This window comes from Populus nigra, chromosome 6 (genome assembly GCF_951802175.1).
Source record: "Populus nigra chromosome 6, ddPopNigr1.1, whole genome shotgun sequence".
In the NCBI taxonomy this organism is placed as follows: Eukaryota; Viridiplantae; Streptophyta; class Magnoliopsida; order Malpighiales; family Salicaceae; genus Populus; species Populus nigra.
Window position 1 is genome coordinate 21,961,879 of NC_084857.1, and position 25,861 is coordinate 21,987,739.

At 34.3% G+C, this 25,861-nt stretch overlaps 1 protein-coding gene across 1 annotated transcript; it reads left to right on the forward strand.

Moving 5' to 3' along the window:
• Positions 1 to 8,164: 8,164 nt before the first annotated feature.
• Positions 8,165 to 9,570, forward strand: LOC133696320 (multiple organellar RNA editing factor 3, mitochondrial-like). Its single transcript, XM_062118483.1, has 4 exons — positions 8,165 to 8,592; positions 8,682 to 8,779; positions 8,970 to 9,035; positions 9,146 to 9,570. Exons 1-4 carry the CDS (start codon positions 8,237 to 8,239, stop codon positions 9,415 to 9,417), a joined length of 792 nt encoding a protein of 263 aa, XP_061974467.1. The 5' UTR covers positions 8,165 to 8,236; the 3' UTR covers positions 9,418 to 9,570.
• The last annotated feature ends 16,291 nt before the right edge of the window (positions 9,571 to 25,861 follow it).

Here is a 25,861-nt window from a genome sequence, read left to right on the forward strand (position 1 = left end):
GAGTTGCCATTCATGAATGACGATCCCTTTTTTTTATGTAATTATAGATGCTATGATGTGATGATGATACAATGGAATATATAGAAAGCTTCCTTAAATTCGTTTGTTCGATTGTAAAATGGTTACATGGTTAAATTAAACTATGGTCCAAAATAAAACTTTTTTGAATACTAGTATAGAATTAAATCCTTAAAAAGCAAATGGGTGCCTCTAAATTTTTCATTTGCAGTATTCCCCTTTGATGCATCTACGACTCAATTTGGGATTTAATCGATTCAGTATCTGAATTGATTTAGATTGAATTTAATCCAATTAAATACTTGGATTAAATTGATTAATTAATTTAATTGATTCAATGACTCGGTCAAAATTTAACCATTAATTAGTTAAATTTTAAAAAAATTTAAAATAATATCATTTTAATTTTAAAAAAAAAACATTAGGGTGATACCAAATTAAAGTTTAAAACTATAATATAACATAAACTTCAAGAATATCAACAAACCTCAATTCATCAACCTATATATAACTAGGACACTATACCACCATTCATCTTACGTAGATCCAAATCAATGTCCTCTCGAAGGGCTACGAATTGCATAATCTTCTCAATCATCTATACAAGTATTGAAAATTATAACCTCTTCTTCGGACTTGAACAAACATTAACGATGACTTTACCACTTATCCACGTCCAATTTCCCAACAGGACTATGAAACAATGAAGAATCGTGTATTCTACAGTTGGGTTAGTACAGGTAGAACATTTTTTTATATAATCATTGATAGTTTTATAGAAAAATAGTTGTTAGTTATTTAGTAACTAAATAACTCATAATAAAAGTTATTATAGAAAAGATAATACAAAGAAAAACAAAAAATAAAGATCACTATTTCTTTAATTACAATACAGCTAGAACATGACACGACATGCAAACTGATAAATTATAAATAGTGCCACCTTATTACCCGTCTACTTGACCAGCATTGCACCCTTCTTTTTACCAATAATGATCCACCATCATTACTATCAATATTATCTTCCTTTGCACTGAGGGTCTTGGCCTGGTGGTAGTGGCTTCAGGGTTTCAGTCCTCGTGTGCATGTCTGTCATCCTCGTGGTATTTTATATATCCACTAGGTTTGCAGGGTGTTCAGTGGGCCATGGAATTAGTCGTGGTGTGCGCAAACTGGCGCGGACACCCACGTAAATAAAATATATATATATATACTATCATCCTTTCCACACACGAATCCTCAATCTATTCATTAATTAAATTATAATTTTTTCGTTTCTTTATTTAAACAAAAAAAATATATATATATATATATAATTAGAAATTAAATCAGTTAAATAGCAACCTTTTAAAAATCAAATTAATGAGAATATTTTTAAATTTAAAACTTTTAAAAATATATATTTATTTCAAGTAACTCACACAACAATATAAGAACAGATGTATAAAAAATATGAATTTAAAGCAAAGAGAGTAAATAAATCAAGAAAAATATGAAAGGTGTAAATAAAATTGTAAATATAGAAAAAAAAACTTGAATAAATTGAAACGATAAAATTAAATATAAGAGGCTAGCCATAATTTCTAGCTATAAGATAATCTATATTTATATTGGTATAGTATTTGAATCCTAAACATATAATTCTATGTGTGATCTATATTAGATTAAAAAAAAAAACATATTGAATACTAGTATAGACAAAACTTTTTATATATATATTTCCACGCGAATCCAAGACTAATATGTAACTATGATTAATTTTATCTTATTGATAACTCTCATTGTGAATAGAATTGTACTTTCTATATATTCACGTGAATTTAAACTCTTGTGATAGATTGCTCTTCTTTGATCAATCATAATTTCTAGTCATATAGTCATTTGCTTTCTAGTTCCTCTTGTCTTTAATAGATCAATATTCTTTCAACTTAATCAATTTTGTTATTCACAGTTGAGAATAATTGGAAGGCTTAACCTATTGGTTAGCCAATCTTTTTTATATATATGTGTAGGGAAATATATAATAGTAATGGTGAGGTTATAACACAAAAGTATGACTACAATATTTTCTATATAGATACATTAATATGCCCCCTTAAGCTGAGGGTGGAGGTTCAACCTGAAGCTTGAACCGAAAAGCAGTAAACAGAGCAGTAGGAAGCGGCTTGGTAAAAACATCTGCAAGTTGATCGTGAGAGGGGATAAAATAAATCCGAATCTCTTTCTTCGCAACTTTGTCTCGTACAAAATGATAGTCAACCTCAACATGTTTAGTGCGAGCATGAAAGATAGGATTTGCAGATAAGTAAGTAGCGCTTAGATTATCACACCAAGTAGTATAAGCAGAGTTAGAAAGAATTTGCAGATCTCTTAATAGATACTGAAGCTAGATAACCTTAGCAGTGCCATCAGCCAAGGCTTTATACTCAGTCTCGGTGGAGGAGCGAGCAACTGTGCGTTATTTGTTAGATTTCTATGAAACCGGTGTCTGACCAAAGAAGACAAGATAACCACTTGTAGACTTACGATCATCAGTACAGCCTGCCCAATTCGCATCTGTAAAGCCATGGAGAGCAAAGGAGGAACTGCAAGTGATTTGTAAGCCAAAGGTGGGCGTACCTTATAGGTAACGCAGAATGCGTTTAACGGCACCCCAATGAGAATTTGTAGGAGCATGCATAAACTGACAAACTCTGTTAATAGCAAAACAGATATCTGGTCTCGTAAAGGTGAGATATTAAAGAGCACCCATAATTTGATGAAACCATGTAGGGTCAGAAAACAAGGTATCTGGCAATATGGTGACTTTAGAAGCAAAGATAGGAGTATCAACCAGTTTGCAAGAGGTCATACCCGCTCGAGTGAGGATGTCAAGAATATACTTATGTTGGCGTAACATAGTTCCTACTCATAAACAGAATGTCATCAACATAAACTAGAAGATAAAAGATATCAGCACCAATAGACAAGATAAATAAGGAGGTGTCAACCTAAGAAGCATGAAAGCCAATTGAAATCAGAAAATCACTCAAACGAGTGTATCATGCCTGTAGAGCCTGTTTTAAACCATATAAAGACTTATGCAACCGGCACACATGAGAGGGAAGAGTAAAGTCAACAAAACCTGGAGGTTGTCTTATGAAGACCTCTCCGACAAGAACACCATTGAGGAAGGCATTATGAATATCAAGTTGATGAATTGTCCAATTACGTGAGACCACAATGGAGAACACTAATATGAATGTCGTGTGCTTAACAACTAGACTGAAGGTTTTAGAATAATCAATGTTTTCCTGTTAAGTAAAACCTCTAGCCACCAAATATGCCTTATACCACTCAACACTGCCATCCATACAATATTTATTCTATACATCCAACAGCAACCAATAACATTCATCGAAGGATGAAAAGGAACCAAGGATCAGGTGTTATTAGAGCGTAACTGAATTTCATCACGCATAGCACCATGCCACACCTTATACTTGTCAGCATCAGAGAATGTTAGGGGCTCACAAGCAGGAGAAGATATTACCCGACAGTTAGGTGCAGTAGAGGCTACTACAGATGTTGTTAGAAGAGCAGTCTTCGGCAGTCGAGGACGAAGAACCATCGGATGCTGACAAGTAGTATATCGAGGGGTAGAATGATATGAACTGGGGAGCTACTAAAGAGGATAAGATAAGAGATCAACAAAAAATTACAGACCTGCAGGAGAATCAAAGGAAGGACCAGAGCTCACAGCAGCAGATGCAGGAGAACTTGCTGCAGAATCAGAGGTGGCTATAGTGACAGACTTGGAAATATACGACCCTGAAGGAGGTGAACTTGTTCCTGCATAATGATCATTATAAAAACATGCAGATGGTGACATAGGGGTAGGGTTGGGTGGCGGTGGTATGGTGGCAGCCAAGGGTGAGGAACAAGGGGGTTGTTTGGGTGGAGCTAGAGTTATGGTAGAGTTGTTGGGTGAGGCGTTTGGAGGGTCAGTCGAGAGAAAATTATGAAAGGCGATCAAGGTGGGCAAGTGTGTGGGCTGTGAGGGAATGGTTGGGGGTTGTGCTAGCTGTTCAGAATATGCAAAAGGAAACACATTTTCATGAAAATGAACATGACAGGACATATATATATGCGAAATCGAGACATTGATAACCAAGATGCGAGAAACTATAACCTAAGAACACACAAGGATATGAATGAAAATCCAATTTATGAGCATGATACGAACATAGAAACGAAAAAAAAACACCCAAAAGTATGTAGAAAATCATAATCAGGAGTATGATTAAACAAACATTCAAAGGGATACTGATTTTGAAGGATAAGAGTAGGCATGCGATTGAAGAGATATAAGAAAGATTCAAACGCATAATTCTAAAATCATAATGGAGCACTATATTGGCCTAAGAGTGTAAGATCAGTTTTGACAATATAACAATGGTAACGCTCAACACTACCATTTTGTTCATGCGTATGATTGAAGAGATATACGAAAGATTCAAATGCATAATTCCAAAATCATAATGGAGCACTACATTTGGCTAAGAGCGTAAGATTAGTTTTGACAATATAACAATGGTAATGCTCAACACTGCCATTTTGCTCATGCGTATGAGGAAAGATTAACCTGTGATGAATATCAATAGTTTGAAAGAAACTGTTTAACTTATAATATTCACCACCTCAATCAGTTTAAACAGATTTAATTTTACAGGAAAACTGACGCTCAACAAGCACTTGAAATCATTGGAATATAGAAAACACATCGGATTTGGCAACAAGCAGAAAATACCATATGTATTTTGTATGCGCATCGATATAAATAACAAAGTACCAAAAATCATCAAAAGAAAACATAGGAGCAGGACCCCAAACATCACTAAATATTAAATCAAGTAGAGCAGTAGTTTTGTAACCTATAGGTCGTAATGACAGATGTGAAGACTTGCCAAGCGGATAAGTTTAACATTGAACATGTGAGCGTATAAAAGTACATATTATTTTATTTTTCAAAACTAACAAATTAAAAATACAAGAAGTAGGATGACTCAATCGACGATGCCACGGATTAGCAGTGACAGAGATGCAAAGAGACCAATAAGCTTGAGGAATGATGGTGGCAAAGGACTCAAAAAGAACATAGAGACCATCATTGCTCTGATCAGAAAGGAGCACTGCTTTGGTGGTGAGATCCTTTACACAAAACATAGAGATGAAAATTCAAAATAAACATTATTATCATGATAAAATTTCTAAACAGATAGCAATGGTTTGGTAATGTGAGGAAAATGGAGAATGTTAGATGATGTAAAGCTGCGTTTAGGGGAACGTAACATGGTATGTCCAATATGAGATATGGATAGACCTTTACCGTCACCAACATGCAAGTGATCATTACTAAGATAGGGTGCAGAATCGGTCAGAGTTGCAAGATCAAGCATAATATGTTGGTTCACACCGGTGTTTAGGAACCAAGTAGGTGTAGAAATCGGACCAACAGTAAGATGGGCAGAGGGCTGGTGACCATTGCTGCGAAACTGAGCACATTGTGGTAATGTATGGTCGAAGAAGAAGCATAGCTGACACTTGATGTTCTGCTCAAAAAACCGGTGAGGAGGCCACTGCCCCCCAGCAGCAGGCCGTCTAGGCTGCTGCCAATGACTACTTCCAGTTCGTGGGAGCAGAGGAATGAGAGCCATGGAAATCAGACCTGCCATGGTTGTTGTACCTGTTGCTGTTAAAGCGCCAACTGCCACTAGAACGACCTCTGTTACGGCCAAAATTAGAGTTATACTGTTGTTGGGCAAGATGAGCAGAGGGCAGCAGAGACGGTGTGGGCAGCAGAGGTGGATTTGCAGCCAAAGAGGGAAGAGAAGACGTATACAAAAACTCATGAGTAAGAAGATGGTTGTAAAGGTCCGCGTATGACAACGGTTCTGCCTTGGTCATGAGACTAGTTACCAAGTCTTTAAACTCACCACGAAGACCATGAAATATATAGAGGTTGAAGTCTTCAAGAGAGAGGAGCCGACCAACAGCAGCTAATTCATCAAATAATGACTTGGTGTGCTGCATATATGTAGTAATCGAAGCATCTCCTTGCCGGAGATCTTGAAAAGACCCATGGAGTTGCATGATGCGAGAATTCGATGGAGAAACGAGCATTTTCTCAAGAGTGCGCCAAACACAAGAGGAAGTCTAACAATCTACCACAAGATGCAGGACATCTATGGAGAGAGAGGAGAGTAACGCGCTTAAAATAAGCTAATCTTGTTGCTTCCAACGAAGAAAAGAGGGGTTGATTGCCAAAGAAGAACCATCACAACAATCAGAAACATGAGAGGGAGGACACGACACTGAGCCGTCGACAAAGTGAAAAACACCTTGACCAAGAAAATAGGGCTTTATCTGCATTCGCCAATAGAGATAGTTGGTGGTCGTAAGCTTCAATGAGACCACTTGATGAGTGTTGGACAAAGCAACGATAGAAGGAGTTGTTGTCCCCATGATGTGAAGAGGGATGACAGAAACATGGGAGAAGGAACCATGGTTCTGCTCTGAAGGTTGGGGTTGCTGCTGGTAGGAGAAGGAACCAGCGACAACAGCTTCTAAGGGGCTGGTTAGCTAGGCTAGGCTAGGCTGCACTGCCGGTTTGGTGGGGGGAGAAGGCAGCAGTAGTAGCAGAGTCCATTTAGGAGATGGAGAGAGAAGGTCGGCTGTAGGGGGAAGAGGAAGAGAAGAGTTTTGACAGCAGAAGGCTCTGATACCAAGTTGAGAATAATTGGGAGGCTTAACCTATTGGTTAGCCAACCTTTCTATATATATGTGTAGGGCAATATACAATATTAATGGTGAGGTTACAACACAAGAGTATGACTACGATATTTTTTATATAGTATGCCTACAACATTTCCTATATAGATACATTAATATTCACGATTGATCTTAGTTTTTCTTTATAATTTATATATAAACAATTATTATTTTTTATCTGCTTGACATACAAATATTTATTTTTTATATAAACAATAATATATGTGTGTGTGTGTTTCATAAAACCTAAATAGATTAAAAATATTAAGTGGGAGTTTTGATGCATGTTAAAACAACTTACGAAAACTTCAATAATAAAAGAACACAGAAATTATTGATTTCACACCATATTATTGATTTTTTTTTTATCTAATATAGTTTATCTCTTTAAGAGATTTACAACTTCTATGCTAGAAATTGACCTATATAAGGAAGAAAAACCATAATCCTAAAAGAAATAGGAAAGTCGAAAGCAAAATTTTAAATTAAGCTAAAGGTCCAAAAAAATATAAGAAAAATAACAAAATTGACTCAAACATCATCTTATAAGCCTAATTTGAGGATCTTTTAAAGTACAACTAGCTAGTTACATACAAGTACCCTCCCCCCGAACTAAGAAAAATAATAAAATTGACTCAAACATTGTCTTATAAGCCTAATTTGAGGATCTTCTAAAGTACAACTAGCTAGTTACAAACAAGTACCCTCCCCCCGAACAAATTCTATTGAATCATTTGGTAAAATTCAAGCTTAATCCAGCAGTTAAATTGAAAATCTTGGAATTGACTTTTTTTGTTAGGTTGTTCGTTTGGCACAAATAGACTTGTACTTGAGTTTAGTTTTGTTTTATTAATTCATAAATAAATATACTAGACTTTCTATATGATCCACTAGAGATAAATCCTTATCTGACTGTTCAAAACTATCATATCAAACATATTTGTCTACATCAATTTTGAGCAGTATATTTAAAACCACTTGAATTGAATTTAATTTAAAAATTTTAATGAAATTTCATGTTTGAAAATATTTTTGATATTAATAATTGGATATTAAATGAAATTCAATATCTAAAATTAATATAAAAATATATCAAAGACTAACTCATTTGATTTATTACACTAAAAAAAACTAATATTAAAACTAGTTTTTATAAAATACTTATCTATACATTATTTTATTTTAGAGATTTTTAAAAGAATAATACGAAGGTAAACCTACGTCAGCTTTGAAGTGTTTACTGTTTTGATCACAATAATTTTTTATATATATATAAGGGTGGTTTTGGTAATTATATATAGTTTTACTAACATAAAAATTTAAAAAAATCGGTTGCAATTTTGGCCATGCCAATAAAACCCCAACATCGATCGAAACCATCTTCAAAACACAGAGTTGTCAAGCAGCAATGGCGTATATCACCGCCAGGCGTAACTTAGCAACGCTCCTAACCCGAGCTCTCTCATCTTCTTCTTCTTCTTCACGCACTCGCTTCTCTCCTGCTCTCTTCAACAAAATCCAAACCCCACTTATCCCGGACTCACTCAAAACCCTGACCCGATCCAAAACAACCGGGTCGGGCTACTCTCCATTAAACGACCCGTCACCAAACTGGACAAATCGGCCGCCAAAAGAAACGATTCTTCTCGATGGCTGTGATTATAATCATTGGCTTATTGTTATGGAGTTTCCAAATGACCCCAAACCCACAGAAGAAGAAATGATTAGCGCTTATGTCAAAACCCTTTCTTCTGTTTTGGGCAGGTAATGCTTCTTCTTCTTCTTCTTCTTCTTCTTCTTCTTCTTCTTCTTCTTGTAAAGGAAACTTTTTTTTTATGGGTGTTTTTTGATAGTGAGGAGGAAGCAAAGAAGAGTATTTATTCCGTTTCTACGACGACGTATACTGGGTTTGGTGCTTTAATATCTGAAGAGCTTTCTTATAAAGTTAAAGGTATTGTTTTTCTTTTATGAATTTGGGTTTTTGATTCATAGGGTTTAAGGTTTTTCTTTTAAATGAAAATGGGTTTTTGATTAATAGGGTTTAAGGGTTTTTTTTAAGAAAAAGAGAAGTTTAGCTATGGGTTTTTGAAGGAATTGGCTCTAATTTGCCTTGTGGTAATTTTGTTTATGTGGTTGAATAGCGTTGCCTGGAGTGCTTTGGGTTTTGCCAGACTCGTATCTTGATGTTCCTAACAAAGATTATGGAGGTGGGTTTTTTTAATAATGATGGGAAGTTAAGTTTTTCTCCTTTTTTATGGTTTTTGTGAATTATGATGGGTTATTTTTTTTGTTGATCTTGTTGGTGTTGTGTTATCAGGGGATTTGTACGAGGATGGGAAGGTCATCCATAGGCCCCAATATAGGTACAATGAAAGGCAGCAGCAGACTAGGAACAGGCCTCGACCTCGGTATGATAGGCGCCGTGAAACAATGCAGGTTGAGAGGAGAGAAACAGTGCAAAGACAGAATTGGAGTCAAGATCCGAGACCACCTGTAAAGCAACCCGCATCGGATAATGTCCAGAATTCCACCCAGGGTGGTGGAGGAGAGTTCTCTATGAATCAAGGGCAGTTTAACCAGAGCACGTAGTAAGAATTTATAATGTTCATAGCTCAAGAATTCACTGTGTGGTTCCAAAACTTAGGATTTTACGCAGGTTGATGTCCCTTTTTTGTATTTGGTTTGGAATGACATGGGTCTTGCACTATCTATGATTGATAAATTTATGCATTTTGTCTAGAATCTTTTCTTTTTGGAGAAAGGAAATGAGTTTATGCTTCATGGGTGCTTTCTTGTGAACATTTAAAATATCTAGACTGTGAGATGGTTGAGACTCATGTTTTCTTGGTCATATCTGTCTTCTCTTTGAACTTAACTTTTCTTCTGTCTTCTTCCCTATTGCCATGGTTAATCTTTGCATTTAAGTTTGCTGGTGTTGAAGTAAAGTTCTGCAATCTAAGAAGAATGCATGTGTGTTTGCTGGTGTTGGAGTAGAGTGTTGCAATAAGAGATATGGCTGAGTTCTTGTTACTTGTACTTTCTTTTAACCTATTCAGAGTTGTCATTGGTAATTTGAGTGGCGCTTGATTACTGTGTTGAGACCGAAAAGACAGACACGGTGACTGAAATTCACTCTAAAATTATTCGAGAAACATTTATTTTATCTCGGTTTTTGTCGCTCCAACTAATTATGTTTTTGTTGCTTATGTATCTTTAGTCTTGGACAGGACACTAATCAAACACAGCACAATGGTGTTATAGAATTAGGATGTTAATCATGTTATTCATGGTGAGTGTTCATCCAAAATGCAATTGAATATATACTCTTCAAATTTTGAAGGTCGCTCACCTGGATTCCATGGTGTAATCTCTAATTTTTTAGGCCGGATCTAAAACAGGAGTTCACTGAATTGCTTAACACGGTTATATAGATCTTACCAGTGATATAATTGGTTTGGATCTTTGTAGTGTTAATTTGTAACATTTTCAGGGTATTCGTACGAGTATGTACAGTGTTCAAGTACCGGCCTGTTTATGGCGTCTTGTCATTGTGTTAAAAAAAAAAGGTTTATAAACTTCAATGAGTATATAATTCCATTACTGGTGTTTAGGGATGCAAAGCGATGACAAGCAGAGGATTAAAAAAAACAAAAACACTGTTAGTATTGATTTTTGGGCGAATCTAGTGGGTTACGTTTTGCTATATTATTCAAACTCAATGGTAGTGGGGGGCATGTTTGTTTAATATATATATATATATATATATATATAGAATTCAAACCTCATGGTAAAATTGACAGTATGAAACAAAATTTTTGTATAATGGTATAATAATTTGACCCATTCTAATTTTATATAATATTTTTACGAAAATATTCAATACTAAATAGACACAATAAACAATTCTCATTAAGGCAATTGTGAAACAAATTCTTGACATATTATAGAAAAAATCACCTATTAGGCCTTGTATGCATGCATGCCTTGTGCTGAAGGTGAAATACCAGATACAAATTGATCAAATAAGCATATTCTTCTCCTCTAAAATATGTTGATCTGGAGTATATGACTGCTCATCTGGTGGTAATGCCAACTTGTGAAAAAAAATGTCATGACATATGAAAAATTCAACGTTTTCAATCTACAAGTGGGTCCAAAACTTGAAAATTCGTATCTTAATATCACTAAAACCTTGTAATCTTCTATTCAAAACTTGATCCTGTGAAGAAGATATTATGATCTGGGACGACATCATCAAGGACCAATAACATAGGATCTGGTCCTGTCTGTTCGAACAATCATTCCAAATTGCTGGCTGCATCTTCTTCACTTTAAGACTCAAGTAATATGCAATTGTTATGCTACAATAGTTTGTTCACAACGACCAACCTGAGACAGCGATGGAGAAGATATTGCTCGAGTTTCTCTGAAAAGTCATAGAAAGAAGGTAAGATACAGTTAATATTTTTTAGATGTTCTGTGCCATATTTGGGAATTGCTTCATTACTCTGCTAAAGACTTTCAAGTGATGAATTCTGCATGAGAATCTTGAACCCATACATTAATTTATTTCAATCAATAACAGCTGAACAATTTTGCTAAAACAGCAAGTATGTATGCGTGCTTGCAATTCAACATGACAAAATCATCCATTTTCCTTTCTAGAAGAAGGAGAGAAAGATCATGAAGCTCAATACAGATACATGGAAAATCAGAAAAACGAAGGAGAAGACAACAACAATTATCCTTAATTTGATGCTAACAGATGTCAGACAATGAATGTATCTGGGCAATTACCGTGAATAATAAAAAGCATAATGAAACTCTTTTAGGCACTAAATGTCAATTTAATTCAAATTTCCTACTCTATTGGCAAGATTATTGCCTACGATGATCATAGCACATGTACATTAGATGCACTAACTAATTAAAACACTCTCTTACCAATAATAAGGGATACAAAAAAAATATATAAGTGAGAGAAACCAAAGGCTTAATAGAAATATACCTATGTTGTAATTCAATCTATTCCTCTTAGCAAGCTTAGCCCAAGTAAACCCAAAAACAATAATAATAGGGTTGCACCCTATAGACCTGTTAGCATGTGTCGCACGTGTGCGGTGTCGCGACGATAGTCCAACACTCTAAGGTAAAATGGAATGGTTTACCTGGCAAATATAGAGAGACAAAGAATTATTGTCTCTTATTAGTAAAATATGGACTGAGAGTCGCCACCTAGTATTCTAGTCACTAGGAACCCTAACTGATCTCAAAGATCGGGTACGGAGACTAGTTACGTAAAGAAAAGGTATTAACACCCCAACTACACCCTACCTAAGGTAAGCTGCATTGTTTTGTTGTCTGATAAAATCTAAAGTCTTGTTCTGGTTTCTAATTGTTAGTCCTGTCTGTCTAAGATTTAAGAAAAGCTCTCCTCTGTAAGAAAATTCTTATCTTAATGAGGTAAAACCTAACTGTTCTATATTGTCAACAAAAAAAAACTTTTTTTTAATATCAAAAATATGTTTAACATATAAATTTGTAATCTCTGATATTAAAACAAAACAAAATAAAATTTTTGTTGTTTTTGAAATTTTGACCAATGTTCTCTTGACTTCAATAAACTAATTATTAAAGCCAAAATGCATGCTAAAACATTGTTTTTTGGTGTATGAAAAACACAATATGAGTTTTTAGCTTTGAGATACTTGGCTGTATACACAAAAACAATTTTTTCTTTTTTCAATTTTTTTAAGTTGACAAAAACCGGGTATTTTAATACCCGATTTGTATTTTTACGATATAAAAATACAGAACATGGACAGAAGAGGAGAAGATTACCTAGAGTGGAGGAGCTTGTTCGATGTCATTTGCGGTGGCTTGTAGTGGCAGAAGCGGTGGCAGAGGTGGTGGCTTGGTGGTTCGTGGTGGCAAAAGTGGTGGTTGGGTGGTTCGCGGTGGCTGCAACCTCTTCTCTCTCTGTTTTCTTCTTTTCTTTTCTTTTCTCTTTTTTTCGGTCCTCTCGCCTCTCCTTTCTCTGCTCTATCTTTTTTTTGTGCTCTCCCCCTCTGTATTTATAGGTAAAACAGAGGGGAGAGAGGCAGGGGCGGCCACTGTGTAACCACCCTAAAAAACCGCTAGAGGGGCACGTCCCCTCTGTTTTTTCACCACCCCGTGGTAGGCCACGGGTCAAAGTTGATGCAAGTAGGGTTATGGTCGGCGTCTTTTTGAGTTTTAGGAGAGAAAGGGAGACGAGAAACGTTGGTGAAAATAGAGGAACAAAACCTTCTTCTTCCCCTGTTTTCTATGCATCTAGGGGAAGAAGAAAGGCTACAGTGCCATTCAAAACAACACCGTTTTGGGCTTCTTTTTTTTAATGAATAGTGTATGAAACGACGCCGTTTTGGGCAAAATGCGCCATTTCATTTAAATGAAAATGGCACCAAACTTATGTCAAAGTACAAATCAGTCTCTAATTTGTGATTTGTTCAATCGAGTCCTCAATTGCAATTTTGATTTTAAAAATCAATTCAATTGCATTCCCGCCAAATTCAAGCGTCGGCCTTGAAGTTTGCCGCCTTTTCCAAATTTATCCTTGGTCTCGAATTAGTGCAATTTGACCCTCAATTGAGCAATAAACTTCTAATTTCTTTAATTTGGCCCCTGATTCAATTTAATTACAGCCCCTCTATTTACGCGTCTTTTCCATTTTGGTCCTTTTTTTGGATTTCTTCAATTAAGTCCCTAATTGACCATCAAACTTCAATATTTATGCAATTAAGCTCCTGATTTGATCAAATTAACTCTTAAAAATTATAATTTGACCCTAGAAGTTTAATTTCTTCTAATTAAAGCCTAAATTGACTTTAAAATCAATTTTTCTTATAATCAAACCCTCCATAAATTCAATTAAACCTTCAATAAAATTTAATTGAGTCCATAAACATCTGATTTTGGACTTTTCTTCTTCAAATTGAATTTTCTTTGTCAACAGAGCTCTCATCAGTCAATAAAATACTGTTAAAATTTTAATCTTTGTATTTTTTAACCTCCTCAACCAATATTTAACCATTTTTAGGACGTTCTGGCATCCTCTTTTCACTGTTATAATTTTTTATACTATTTTTTATTTTTTTGTATTTTTTGAAGAGAGAAAAAATGTGAATTAAAATAATCCAAAAATAATTTATGATAGCATGAATAGTAGAAAGCCTATAAAGGACGATGATGAAAGAAGATAGAAAATGCTTAGGTCAAAACTAAACTAACTAGTTGAGAATCAATAACATCGTGATTAAGACAACGATAGGAAACCACTAAGATAAACAAAGTAACAACAAAAAATAGAGGTAAAAACACCAAAAGGTAAACACATAAAAGCCATGATAAACTTTGGGAGAAGCAACAATAGATAAAAATAAAATAAAATAAAAATGAAGCATGTTTTTAGTTATTTCTAACCAGCATACATGACCAAAGAATTAATGTAGTTGGGTTTGTGATAATAGGTAATTCTGAGTAGTCAGGTATGAGTTTGCCATAAATAGATGATGATCTACCCTAAACAGATTATATGGATGGCTTAGCAGATACATTTATAAACTACTGAGACAAATCAAGGCCTAAGAGATGATCTAGTTATGCCAGACTATAAGAACAACTTAAAAAAGCTATAACTTTTGTTCTGACTGTTAGATCATGCTTGGATTTTTATAAGAGTTTTCAAAAGTTGTTTTCCCTATAGTAGTCACTACATTGCTACGCAGACCGTTAGATCTTTAGATATCAAAAATCTCGTCGAGCCCCCTTGTTTTGGTAGTTTTTATAATTTTTCTTCTTATTTTTAGATTTCTTGCTTTATTTTGGATTTTATGCTTCTTTTCTTTATTATTTAGGGTTTTTTTCTAGTTGAGATATGGTTTCTAACCTAATTAAGGCTTTGTAAACTTTCTAAGGAGGTAGACTTCATTATCATTATTTTAGATATAATAAACTTATGTATTTGGAGCTCATATCTACAACTCCTTTTGCTCATTAAAATATTTTATGTTCTTTATTTAATTGTTGTCTTTAGCTTCTACTTGTATCAGGTGGTATCAAAGTCCAATGATCCCAGATTTTATTGTGTGATGTGTGTTGTAATCCTGTGGTTCTAGAATCTTAATAATTTTTTTCGTTTTGACTTTCCTAAAATGCAACATGCATGAATTCATCAAGACAACTTAGAAACATTAGTGAGCATTGTACTTTTGTTTCTCAACAACACCACCACCGACCTCAACTGAGACTACCATGTCATATCCAAAACTCCACCAACCAACACCCTTCTTTGGTCTAGGTAATCCCTCTTTTCTTTTCTTTCCTTAGATTATATGCAGAATGTGAATTAATTCACATTCTGCATCTGACATTTGCAAACAAAAAAGAGAGAAAATGTTGGACCTTGTTTCAACTCGGTCTATATAATTAGGCTAGGTCCAACCCATATTTTTTTAAAAAAAAAAAGCTTATTGGGTCATTTATCAACCCAACAAATAGGGTTAGGTATGACTTGAGCCCAACCTATGTGCATGAGCTTAAGCCTTAGGCCCAATAGACCAGAGCCATGTAGTTGAGCTAAGTCCAAACCAAAAGCTAAAAGCGTGTTTGGTTCGCCCTTTTCCATTTAGTTTTAATATTTTCTTTATTTGTGTCTAGTCAAAAATGCCTTTAAAAAATTCAAATAATTCTGAAATAATTCAGGGACTATTTTGAAATTATTTATGGATCCCTTACGTGTTTTTCTAATAGTTTTTTGTCTAATTATGGACTGTAGACATACACTATAAAATACGGATTCGGTATTAAAAATACCTGATTTTTCTTTGGAATTTCAAAAAACAATTCAAAAAGAAAAAACAATTTTCCTTATTTTGGAAAACACAAAAATATATATTTTTTAAAAAAATTCATTTAATATTGGACTGTATACTTACACTATAAGATACGGACCCGATATTAAAAACACTTAATTTTCTCTAAAATTTTAAAAAATCCAAAAAAATTAAAAATTTTCCTCATTTTAAAAACACAAAAAATATGTTTTGTTTTCGTGCATGCAACCAAATTCTAAATAAAATAATGTTATCTTGTGAAAAAAATCATATTTTTTCATGTTTTAAAAATACAAAATGGATATCGTAACCAATTTATGATTATCCATTAGGATTTGGTCAAAATGTTAAAAATCTCACAACAATTAATTTGTTTAACTAGTGTTCAAAGTATTAGGATTTAGCTATAGACTTTAATATTAGGGTATACCCTTAGATATTAAAGATACAAAATAGAAAATAAATGTAATGTTAAAATTAAAGCCTTAGAATAGTTAGGATCTAACCTGATAAGGTAGATATTTCTTCAAAAATAAAGATCTGCTTTGAACCTTAGATGAAACCAATGAATAGAAACATGACTTAAATTAACAATCAATCAACAATGTAGCTTATATTAGATAAGGTGCACTGGGGGTGATGCATCTTCCCCTAGCATAATTAGTCACCTTACTCAAACTCTCGCAAACCATAGGTTTCCTAGAAACCATGATACTAAGTGGCGACTCCCTCAAATCATAACTATGATTAAACCTAAACATCTTTCATACCAAGAGGCAGTTTTGTCATTTGACGTCATGCATGTCACAACAATATATATCTTGTAAAGTCATCCACAATTACAAACACATATCTATTACAACTTATGCTTTTAAGTCTAGTTGTTCCAAATAAATCTATGTATAGCAATTCTAAAGGTCTTTCAGTAGAAATGTGACTTTTGCTCTTAAAAGATATTTTTACTTGTTTATCCATTTGGTAAGCATCACGTAACTTTTTCTTTTTGAATGCAATATGAGGGAGACCTTTAACAAGTTCATTTTTTATAAGTTTATAAAGAATGGTCATGCATATATGACCTAGTCTTCTATGCCAAAGAAAACTATCATTAATGCTAGCAACAAGACAAATTTCTTTCCTCATGCATGCATTAATCTTAATCTTATAGACATTTCCTTTTCTATTACCAACAAATAGAACTTTATCATTTTCAAGGATAAAGCAACATGCATGGTCAACATGTAATTTTGTAGCCTTTATTACACAATTGACTAATACTTAGGAAATTATGTTTTAGACTATTTACAAGAAACACCTTTTTTATTAAGGGAGAGAATTTACCTCCAATATTGTCAACTCCAATGATCTTTCCTTTTGAGTTGTCTCTAAAGATGACTTTCTCACCATTGATCTTGGTAATGTTTGAGAACAATGAATCATCTAACGTCATGTGTCTTGAGCAAACACTATTCAAGAACCACTCCCTATATTCCCTTGATTCCTACACACACAAAATCAAGATGAATTTTTTGGTACCTATACCTTATTGGGTCTTTTGTGGTTAATGGTGGTTTATTTTGGAATCCAAGTCATATTGTAACAACCCGGCTTTTTCAAAGCCAAAACAATGGCAAATTGTTTTTTGTTTATCATGATATCATTCTGGAAATTGATAAGCTGATTTCCACTCGTTATCGAGGCATGATCCATATGTAATAACGTCAATCAACATTTCATAAGAAGTAGTTCTCACACATACATATAACATCATATTTGCATAATTACAAGTCTGCATTATAATATATGTACATAGTCATAAGTTTGCATCCCTACACTAATAATAGTCATTACGAGTTTAAACAAAAGTATTGAATAACAATTATATAGTTATTATATTTTGTTCATATAAAATACATCATGATCTAAAATGCAACTACATGCTCTTTGCAAAAATAGGATCGTATGAGATGGGTTTTTAGGCAACTTGTTGGTGTGACGTCCCTACTACAACACAAATTTTTACAATAATTATAAATAATTAATGATAAGCAAATAAATAGTTACAAGAAAACATTATCCTAACTTTCTATTTAAAGCATAACAATCATAGTTCTTTCATATACTTGGTACATACAAAACATAGTACACATGAACGCATCAATTATTGGAATCAACTTATAACTTTCAACTTCAGCCATCCTCTTAGGACGCCATTAGCCAAAAATAATCATCAATCACAACCTGGTCATCCATTTCAGATGTCATTAGCCAAAGTTAATCATCTATTCATCCTGGTCATCCACTTAGGATGACATTAGCCAAAGTTAATCATCAATCACAACCTGACCATCCATTTTGGATGTCGTTAGCCAAAACTAATCATCTGCTCATCCCGATCATCCACTTAGAACGCCATTAGCCGAAGCTAATCATCAATCACATACCGGTCATCCGCTTCAAATGCCATTAGCAAAAACTAATCATTTGTTCATCATGGCTATCCACTTTAAATGTCATTAGCTGAAGCTAATCAATTATTCATCCCGCCCATCTGTTTAGGATGCAATTAGCCGAATCTAATCATCAATCATAAAATAAGCAATTCCTTGACGACTTGGTATTCATACTAATACGATATTATATTATTCATAATAAAACATTTCATAAATTAGCATTATGTAAGAGGAAGGTAGAGACCACCTATTTGTTCTTCTCGTGGGGTGTCCTTTCCTGATCGAAGGTTCGATCTCGGTTGCATTACCTAACATATCAATGATCATAAATTAGCATATTTGCATTCAATAATCATATAACTCATCACCATATATATTTCAAGAATACACACATTCACATTTAAGTGTTCTACATATTACACAATCATACCATGAAATCGTTACAAGTATTTAAGTCAATTATGTTATGAAGGTTTGTCGCAGAATTCGATAGCAAAAGATGGTTCATGGGTGGCACAGAATTCAGCAGCAAAAACTGATTCACTACTGACACAAGATTCGGCAGAAATCGCCAGTGCACATAAGCTACTATTGACTTAGATATCATTGGTGAAAGCTGAGTCGCTGCCGACTCAGGAATCGTCAATGCAACACAGTTTCAAAGCTAATTCTGAAATCATCAGCACATATGGTTTACGATTAACACAAAAATCGTTGATGAAAACTGAGTCGCTGAAATTGTCAATACAACACAGTTTCATAGCTGATGCTGAAATCATCAGTGCATAAAGTTTATGGCTGACACGTAAATCCTTAATGAAAACTGAGTCGCTGCCAACTTAGAAATAGTCAACGCAACACAATTTCATAACTAATATTAAAATCATTAGCGCATATAGTTTATAGCTGATGTAGAAATAGTTGACGAAAATTAAGTCGCTGCCGACTCAGAAATCATTAACGTAACACAGTTTCATAGTTAATATTGAAGTCATCAGCACATATAGTTTACGACTTATGCAGAAATCATTGACAAAAACTAAGTCGCTGTTGACTCAAAAATCATCAATGCAATACAGTTTCACAACTGACGATGAAATCATCAACGCATATGGTTTACAACTGACGCAGAAATCATTGACGAAAACTAAGTCGTTACCAACTTAGAAATCGTCAACACAACACAATTTTACATTTGACTCTGAAATCATTAGTGCATATGGTTTACGGCTGACACAAAAATTGTTAATAAAAACTAAGTCGCTATCGACTCAAAAATTATCAACGTAACACAGTTTCACAGCTAACGTTAAAATCATCAGTGTATATGGTTTACAATTAACATAAAAATCGTTAGCACACAAAACCATACCTTCGATGTTTTCAATTTCATCATGCTAAATTCACCCCTACTAATCAATGCACATCATATAAGGATATCATTTCCATCCTATATCTTGTCTTTCTAAGGATCATGCAAGGTCCCTTTATTGTTTCCCCCTCTTCCTCTTGGTCGAACATTGTTGTCCATTGGCCCCTCTAATTTACACATGAAATTTGACATTTTTAACAAAAATATAATCACAACAACATGCTACAAATACACCTTCATTCACTTGGTTCATAACCGTACAATTTTGTCGATTACATAATAGAATATGGGCATCAACATAATATGTTCTTTTAAGGTTCAAAGACAACGCAATCATGCACATAAAATCATTCTAACATATTATCACACAATTTCATCAAACACAAGTAAAATTCACGTCATTAGCACCAATACACTTTCTGTTTTGATTCTAGCATGGTCTAAGGTTCTAACAAGGTCACAATCCATGCATTACATCACATTACATTTGCATTTAGTCCAGCCTTTTCAACGGTCGGCCCTCCTCTTTAGTTTGTGTGTTTAAAATTATCCAATTTATTTGTTAAATGTTTTGGAATTAGCCCCCTCATTCATCCCTATTTTTCATGCATTCTTTAGTCCAATTTTCCTTAGCAGCTGATGTAAGGATCCTAGGTCATCTACTTCAGGTTTTCTTCTTCTTTTTGGTCTCAAAGTCTCAAGAACAAGTGGGGAAAGAGGTCTAGTTCATACCCTAGGATTTTTAGTAGCTTTAGAAAGGGATTCAATGATTTTTTTCTTCCCCTAAAATCTTGGTTTTTTCCTTCTTCCTCCTCTCTAGTTTCGGTTTTCTTCCTTCCTTCACCAGCTACACCAACCAGCCTCCTACACTCCTCTTCCTGTTAAGGTTTTAGTCATTTATACTTTTCTTTAACTCTCCATTCCTTTCTAATATTCAAGAGAGGTGTATACAGCTGGGTTTAAGGGTTTTGTCTTTAGAAAAGAGAGAGAAGGTTTATTGCATGTAATTGGCTGGTTTTTGGGAAGAGAAAGGGTCACCTTCTCTCTTCTCTTGCATTTATATCCCTTTTTAAATGAGAGGAGGTATTTGGGTGCTGGTTGTTTTAGGTTTCTATTCCCTTATTGAGTTATCTTAAGGCTGGTTATATCCTTTACAATCCTTATGAAACCCTGGAAAATTATAATTTAAATATGCAGATGCGTAAACCCTCATGTAAACGTAAGACTGAAAGTGGTAATATTTCAATGAATGATGGAAACCAAGATTAGAAATAATAGATAAATAATGATATATAATGGAAAAGATGACCTCCATAAAATGAATTTTGATTTAGAATTCATAAGGATAGAGAAACTGGTAACGTGTTTTGATGGATAAAATAATGAGAAAAATGACAAAATATTTCTAGGAAATAAGTAAGGTAATAAAGGATACATTATAATAAAGGATAATGCAATGAAAAGGGTAGGACTGAAAGTGCAAACACCGATTAAAATTAGTGATGTTATTTTAAAACGGTAATAAGCCCGATAAATAAGTAAACGTGGAAATTCTAAAATGAATATATTCCAAAATAATAAAATGACCTTAAAGGGTTAGAAGGACAATTGATATGATTTTATGTGAAGATTGAACAAGAAAAATCTAGATTGTTTATGAAAAGTCATGAAATGACCAATTTTATATTAGAAAGCAAAGCTCTCGATCTAATTGTCGGATCGGGATGCAATTTTGCATGAAGTCTATTAATATGTTTTCCTACCTTGTTTAAAGATCACATCCCAATCGGAGTTCAGTAAAGACTAGCGATTAAGCAGAAATAAACCGGATAGTTTACATGAAAAATAAAATAAAATACATAAAGGCATCAATGAGGGACATAATTGTAATTAGAGGAAAATGTACATTTAAAACAACCAAAGGCCACCATTTTAAGGAAAAGAAAAGAAAAAAAATAGAGAGAAAAGAGGGAGAGACAATGGAGAATTCGCTAGAGAGAGGGGTGCAGAATTTGGAAGAAATAATAATACTCCGGTGGCCATATCTCTATAATCCACCGTTGGATCATGTTGTGTTTTTGATATATTGTTCTTCTCACACTCCTCTACTAACTAACTGGAGGGATTTGAAGGAACACAATCCGTTTGACAGAAATCACCATCAGAACTTTTCTGGAAAACAAAAGGAAATAATTCTGTAGAGCAGTTTTGGTCGCTGGCCAATATCTCTCTCTTCCACCGTTGGATCATGCTCATTCTTGGATATATGGTGCGCCTAGATGTTACCTTCATTCTGGACGGTGGAGATCGAAACATATTTCTCCGGCAAGGTTTCATGCATGTTGAACAGTAGATCGCCCATTTTCAGGTAAGCTTGGTTTTCTTCGGATCTAGGGAGATTTAACTGTTGGATCATTATGATTTTGAGATATACTATGCACAAATCTATGATATGTAGTCTAACCGTTGGGTTTGAAACCATAATCAGAGGTTGATGACTTATTGCCTTTTGAATTTATTGCTAGTTTTGGCAAAATGTAGTAATCTTGATTAAATACATGTTTTGATGAAATTAGAATTGTGTGGGTGTAGGTTTTATGGAAGATGTAATGGTAAAATATGTTCTTGTTATTAGTATTATTATAGATTAATTGTGTATTCTTTATATGAGGGGAAGAATGATTATTGTGTAAGAATAGTAAGGAACATTGCTATATGAACATGTTGATTGAATAGAACATGTTGATTGAAGAGAAAGCTAACTTGTTGGTTGTGTGGATATAAATGGGGTGGAACCATGAAGAAATTGAAATGAAAAAAAATTGGAAAAATAAAACATATTTAAAGCTAGCCATAAGTGTTTTTAGCAAATGGTTAGTTAATGAAGGTTGTCATGGATCCTAATTAGTAGGGTGAAATTATTGTTGTGATAATGATCTGAGAATATTAATTGTTAAGGTTTGCCGTATATGTTTAATCGCACGAGGAGAAAGCGAAAGAAAATGAATAGTTTATCATTTTGTTGTATTAATAATAATAATAGGAGAAATCTCAAAAGGAATGAGTTTCCTTATTTTGGTCTAATCTTGCTATATTGTAGAGGTAGGGAAATTGTTTGAATGTTTTGCTTTAGGATTGGTTTGAATTTGTGATTTAATGATGCCAAATGACCTTGGATGATGTTGATTTTGCATGAAAATAAGTTAGAGGTTGAAAAGGATTTCCAAGGAATGAAAATCCTCGTTGTCCAAAATTTTAGCTATAAAGAAGGGGCTATTGTGATTGTTGATTTTAAGCCTTAAAACAAAATAATTTGAAATTGGTTTCTTCATAAAAGTTGTATCTCTATGTTTAGCCTTTCATAGAGATAAATCATGCCCAAAACTGAGTTTTACAACTTTAGTTATGATTAAGACACTAGATAGTGTTCTGGGTTGGTTAAGCTTAATTGATCGGAATTAGACAATTTTTAATCGTTGCTTGGAATTGTTGTTGAGTGATGGTTTTGATAACAAAATTATAAGAATGAATATAAACATTAAAATGAGTAAGAGTATGAGATCTTAAAGAAAATTCCTTGTGAATAGTTTGAGAATACTAGTTGAATGAGAATTAAATGAAGATGTGATGTTGGTTGTATTGTTGATAAAAATTGAATCCCTGGTGGTACAGGGAAAGCTGTGGGGACTGGACAATTGCATGGAGTGGCAGCACGTGCACCTATTCTAGGTAGGTGACTTGCACCTTCTCTTTTTTATATACGTTGAATAATAAAATACTTTATCATGAATGTTACCATATTGCGTTAGAACAGATATTAGATCGTCGAACGCTTAAATGTTGACAAATGGTTAATTAGCTTCGGCTAATGGCATCCGAATGGATGATCGGGAAGAACGATTGATTAGCTTTAGCTAATGGCATCCGAATGGATGGCCGGGACGAACGATTGATTAGCTTTGGCTAATGACATTCAAATGGATGGGCGGGACAAATGAATGATTAGCTTCGGCTAATGGCATCCGAATGGATGGGCGGGACAAATGAATGATTAGCTTCGGCTAATGGCATCCGAATGGATGACCGGGACGATCGACTGATTAGCTTCGGCTAATGGCATCCGAATGGATGACTGGGACGAACGATTGACTAGCTTTGGCTAATGGCATCCGAATGGATGGCCGGGACAAACGAATGATTAGCTTCGACTAATGGCATCCGAATGGATGACCGGGACGAACGATTGATTAGCTTTGACTAATGGCATCCGAAGTGGATGACCGGGGTGAGTGAACGGTTAACCTCAGCAAATGATGCCTTATTAGGATGGCCGAGTTTAAGATTATGGTTGATTGTAAGAATTGGTGCATCTATATGTACTACAAGTTGTTTATACCAAGTACATAAAGAAATTATAAATGTTAATGCTTCATTTAACTGCCAGACTATTTAGTTATCATTATTATTATTATTAAGTAATTGCATTCTCTTAAATGTTTTGTACTGCAGCAGGAACGTCACACCAACGAGATGTCTAGGAAACCCGATACACGGGAACCTACTTTTGCAAGGAATTGTGTAGATGCATTCTAAATCTCAATGTATTACCGGATTGATAGGCTAATAAAAAAAGGTTAGCCGGATGCTAGGTAATTTGTATGGAATTACCGGATTGATTGTGGCAACCAAGAAGGGTTAGCCGGATTTCTTGGGTAATTAAGAGAATTACCAGGTTTATTGGTTAACAAGCAAGTTAACCGAATATGGGGTAATTCGTATGGAATTACCGGATTGATTGGCTAACAAAAGAGGTTAGCCGGATGCTAGGTAATTCGTATGGAATTACCGGATTGATTTTGACAACCAGGATGGATTAGCCAGATTTCTTGGGTAATTAAGAGAATTACTAGGTTTATTGGTTAACAAGCAAGTTAACCGAATATGAGGTAATTCGTTTGGAATTATCGGATTGATTGGCTAACAAAAGAGGTTAGCCGGATGCTAGGTAATTCGTATGGAATTACCGAATTGATTTTGACAACCAGGATGGATTAGCTAGATTTCTTGGGTAATTAAGAGAATTATCGGGTTTATTGGTTCACGAGGAAGTTAACTGAATATAAGGTAATTCGTATGGAATTACCGGATTGATTGGCTAACAATTAAAATATGACTAAGATATTGAGTAAATTAATTAATTTGGTTATTGGGTAGACACAATGACTTGGAGATTGGAGGCGAATTGATAGATAATTGGTTACCATAGTGTTGGTGGCTAAGGATACATTACAATGATACTTAACGCCATAATGACGATGGCTAAGGGCATAAATTGATACTTAGCACTGTGATGATGGTGACCAAAGTTATGTAAAGGATGCTTACTGACCATAGTGTCGATAACTAAGATTGTGTGCGAATGATACTTGGTAACCATGGTTACAATGCATATGATGTTAATAAGAAAAATGAAAGGGGTTCGGCACGAATGGAAGAATCAAATGGCATTGATTAACTATTCCGGGTCAAGAATAGTTAATGATATCAATAGGTCACATTGGTATTGACAACCATTTCTGGTGTGATTAGCTACTCCAGGTAAGGAGGCTAATGATGTCAAGGGTTCTTGACATCGACAATTTTGATGGTAAACCAGATATGAATAAGATTTGATTAATAATTCTAAGGAAGGAATAGTTAATGATATTGATCGGTTGTATTGATATTGACATGTGAACATAATTGATTAGTCTAGCCCAATATTAGAAGACTAATGATACTAATGAGATTTATTAGTTTCAGCGATTACCTTTTAGCAACAGATTCAGAAAGGGAATATATGGATTAGTCATTCCAAAAGAATGAGATAAGCTAATGATACCAAGAGAGGAATATCTTGGTATTAAGTGAGAATTGATTTATAAGGAGATGGTGTTCGCAGATCGTTGAGTTGTGTTGAGATTTCCAAAATGAAATTATTTTTGGCAAATGAGATAGGATATTAGATGGATATTGGTATTAGATGGAAAATATATGTTGTAAAAGAGGTTTATGCCTAATTTTATATATCAAAAGAAATTCCGTAGAGATTATTGGCTGCCATTGTTATTGCTTGTTACTGTCTTTTATAATTATGTGTACATGTTAATTTCTATTTTCAGGTTCATCAGGGTCGTGTCAACAGTGATACTAGTTTAGTTTGTCTTTTGCTTTTGACCATGTAAATTATTTGTAAATTAAAAGACTTATCTCCTAAAACTTGAGATGTAATATCAATCCGTAAATCTGAATGTATGCCTTTAATCTAATGGTTGAAACTTTAAGTACCTATTTAA

Bases quoted from the DNA above. Each gene is read 5' to 3' on its own strand.
- LOC133696320 (XM_062118483.1), top strand. From the start codon at position 8,237: ATGGCGTATATCACCGCCAGGCGTAACTTAGCAACGCTCCTAACCCGA. The intron at 8,593-8,681 runs GTAATGCTTCTT...GTTTTTTGATAG, and splicing joins CTTTCTTCTGTTTTGGGCAG to TGAGGAGGAAGCAAAGAAGA. The intron at 8,780-8,969 runs GTATTGTTTTTC...GTGGTTGAATAG, and splicing joins GCTTTCTTATAAAGTTAAAG to CGTTGCCTGGAGTGCTTTGG.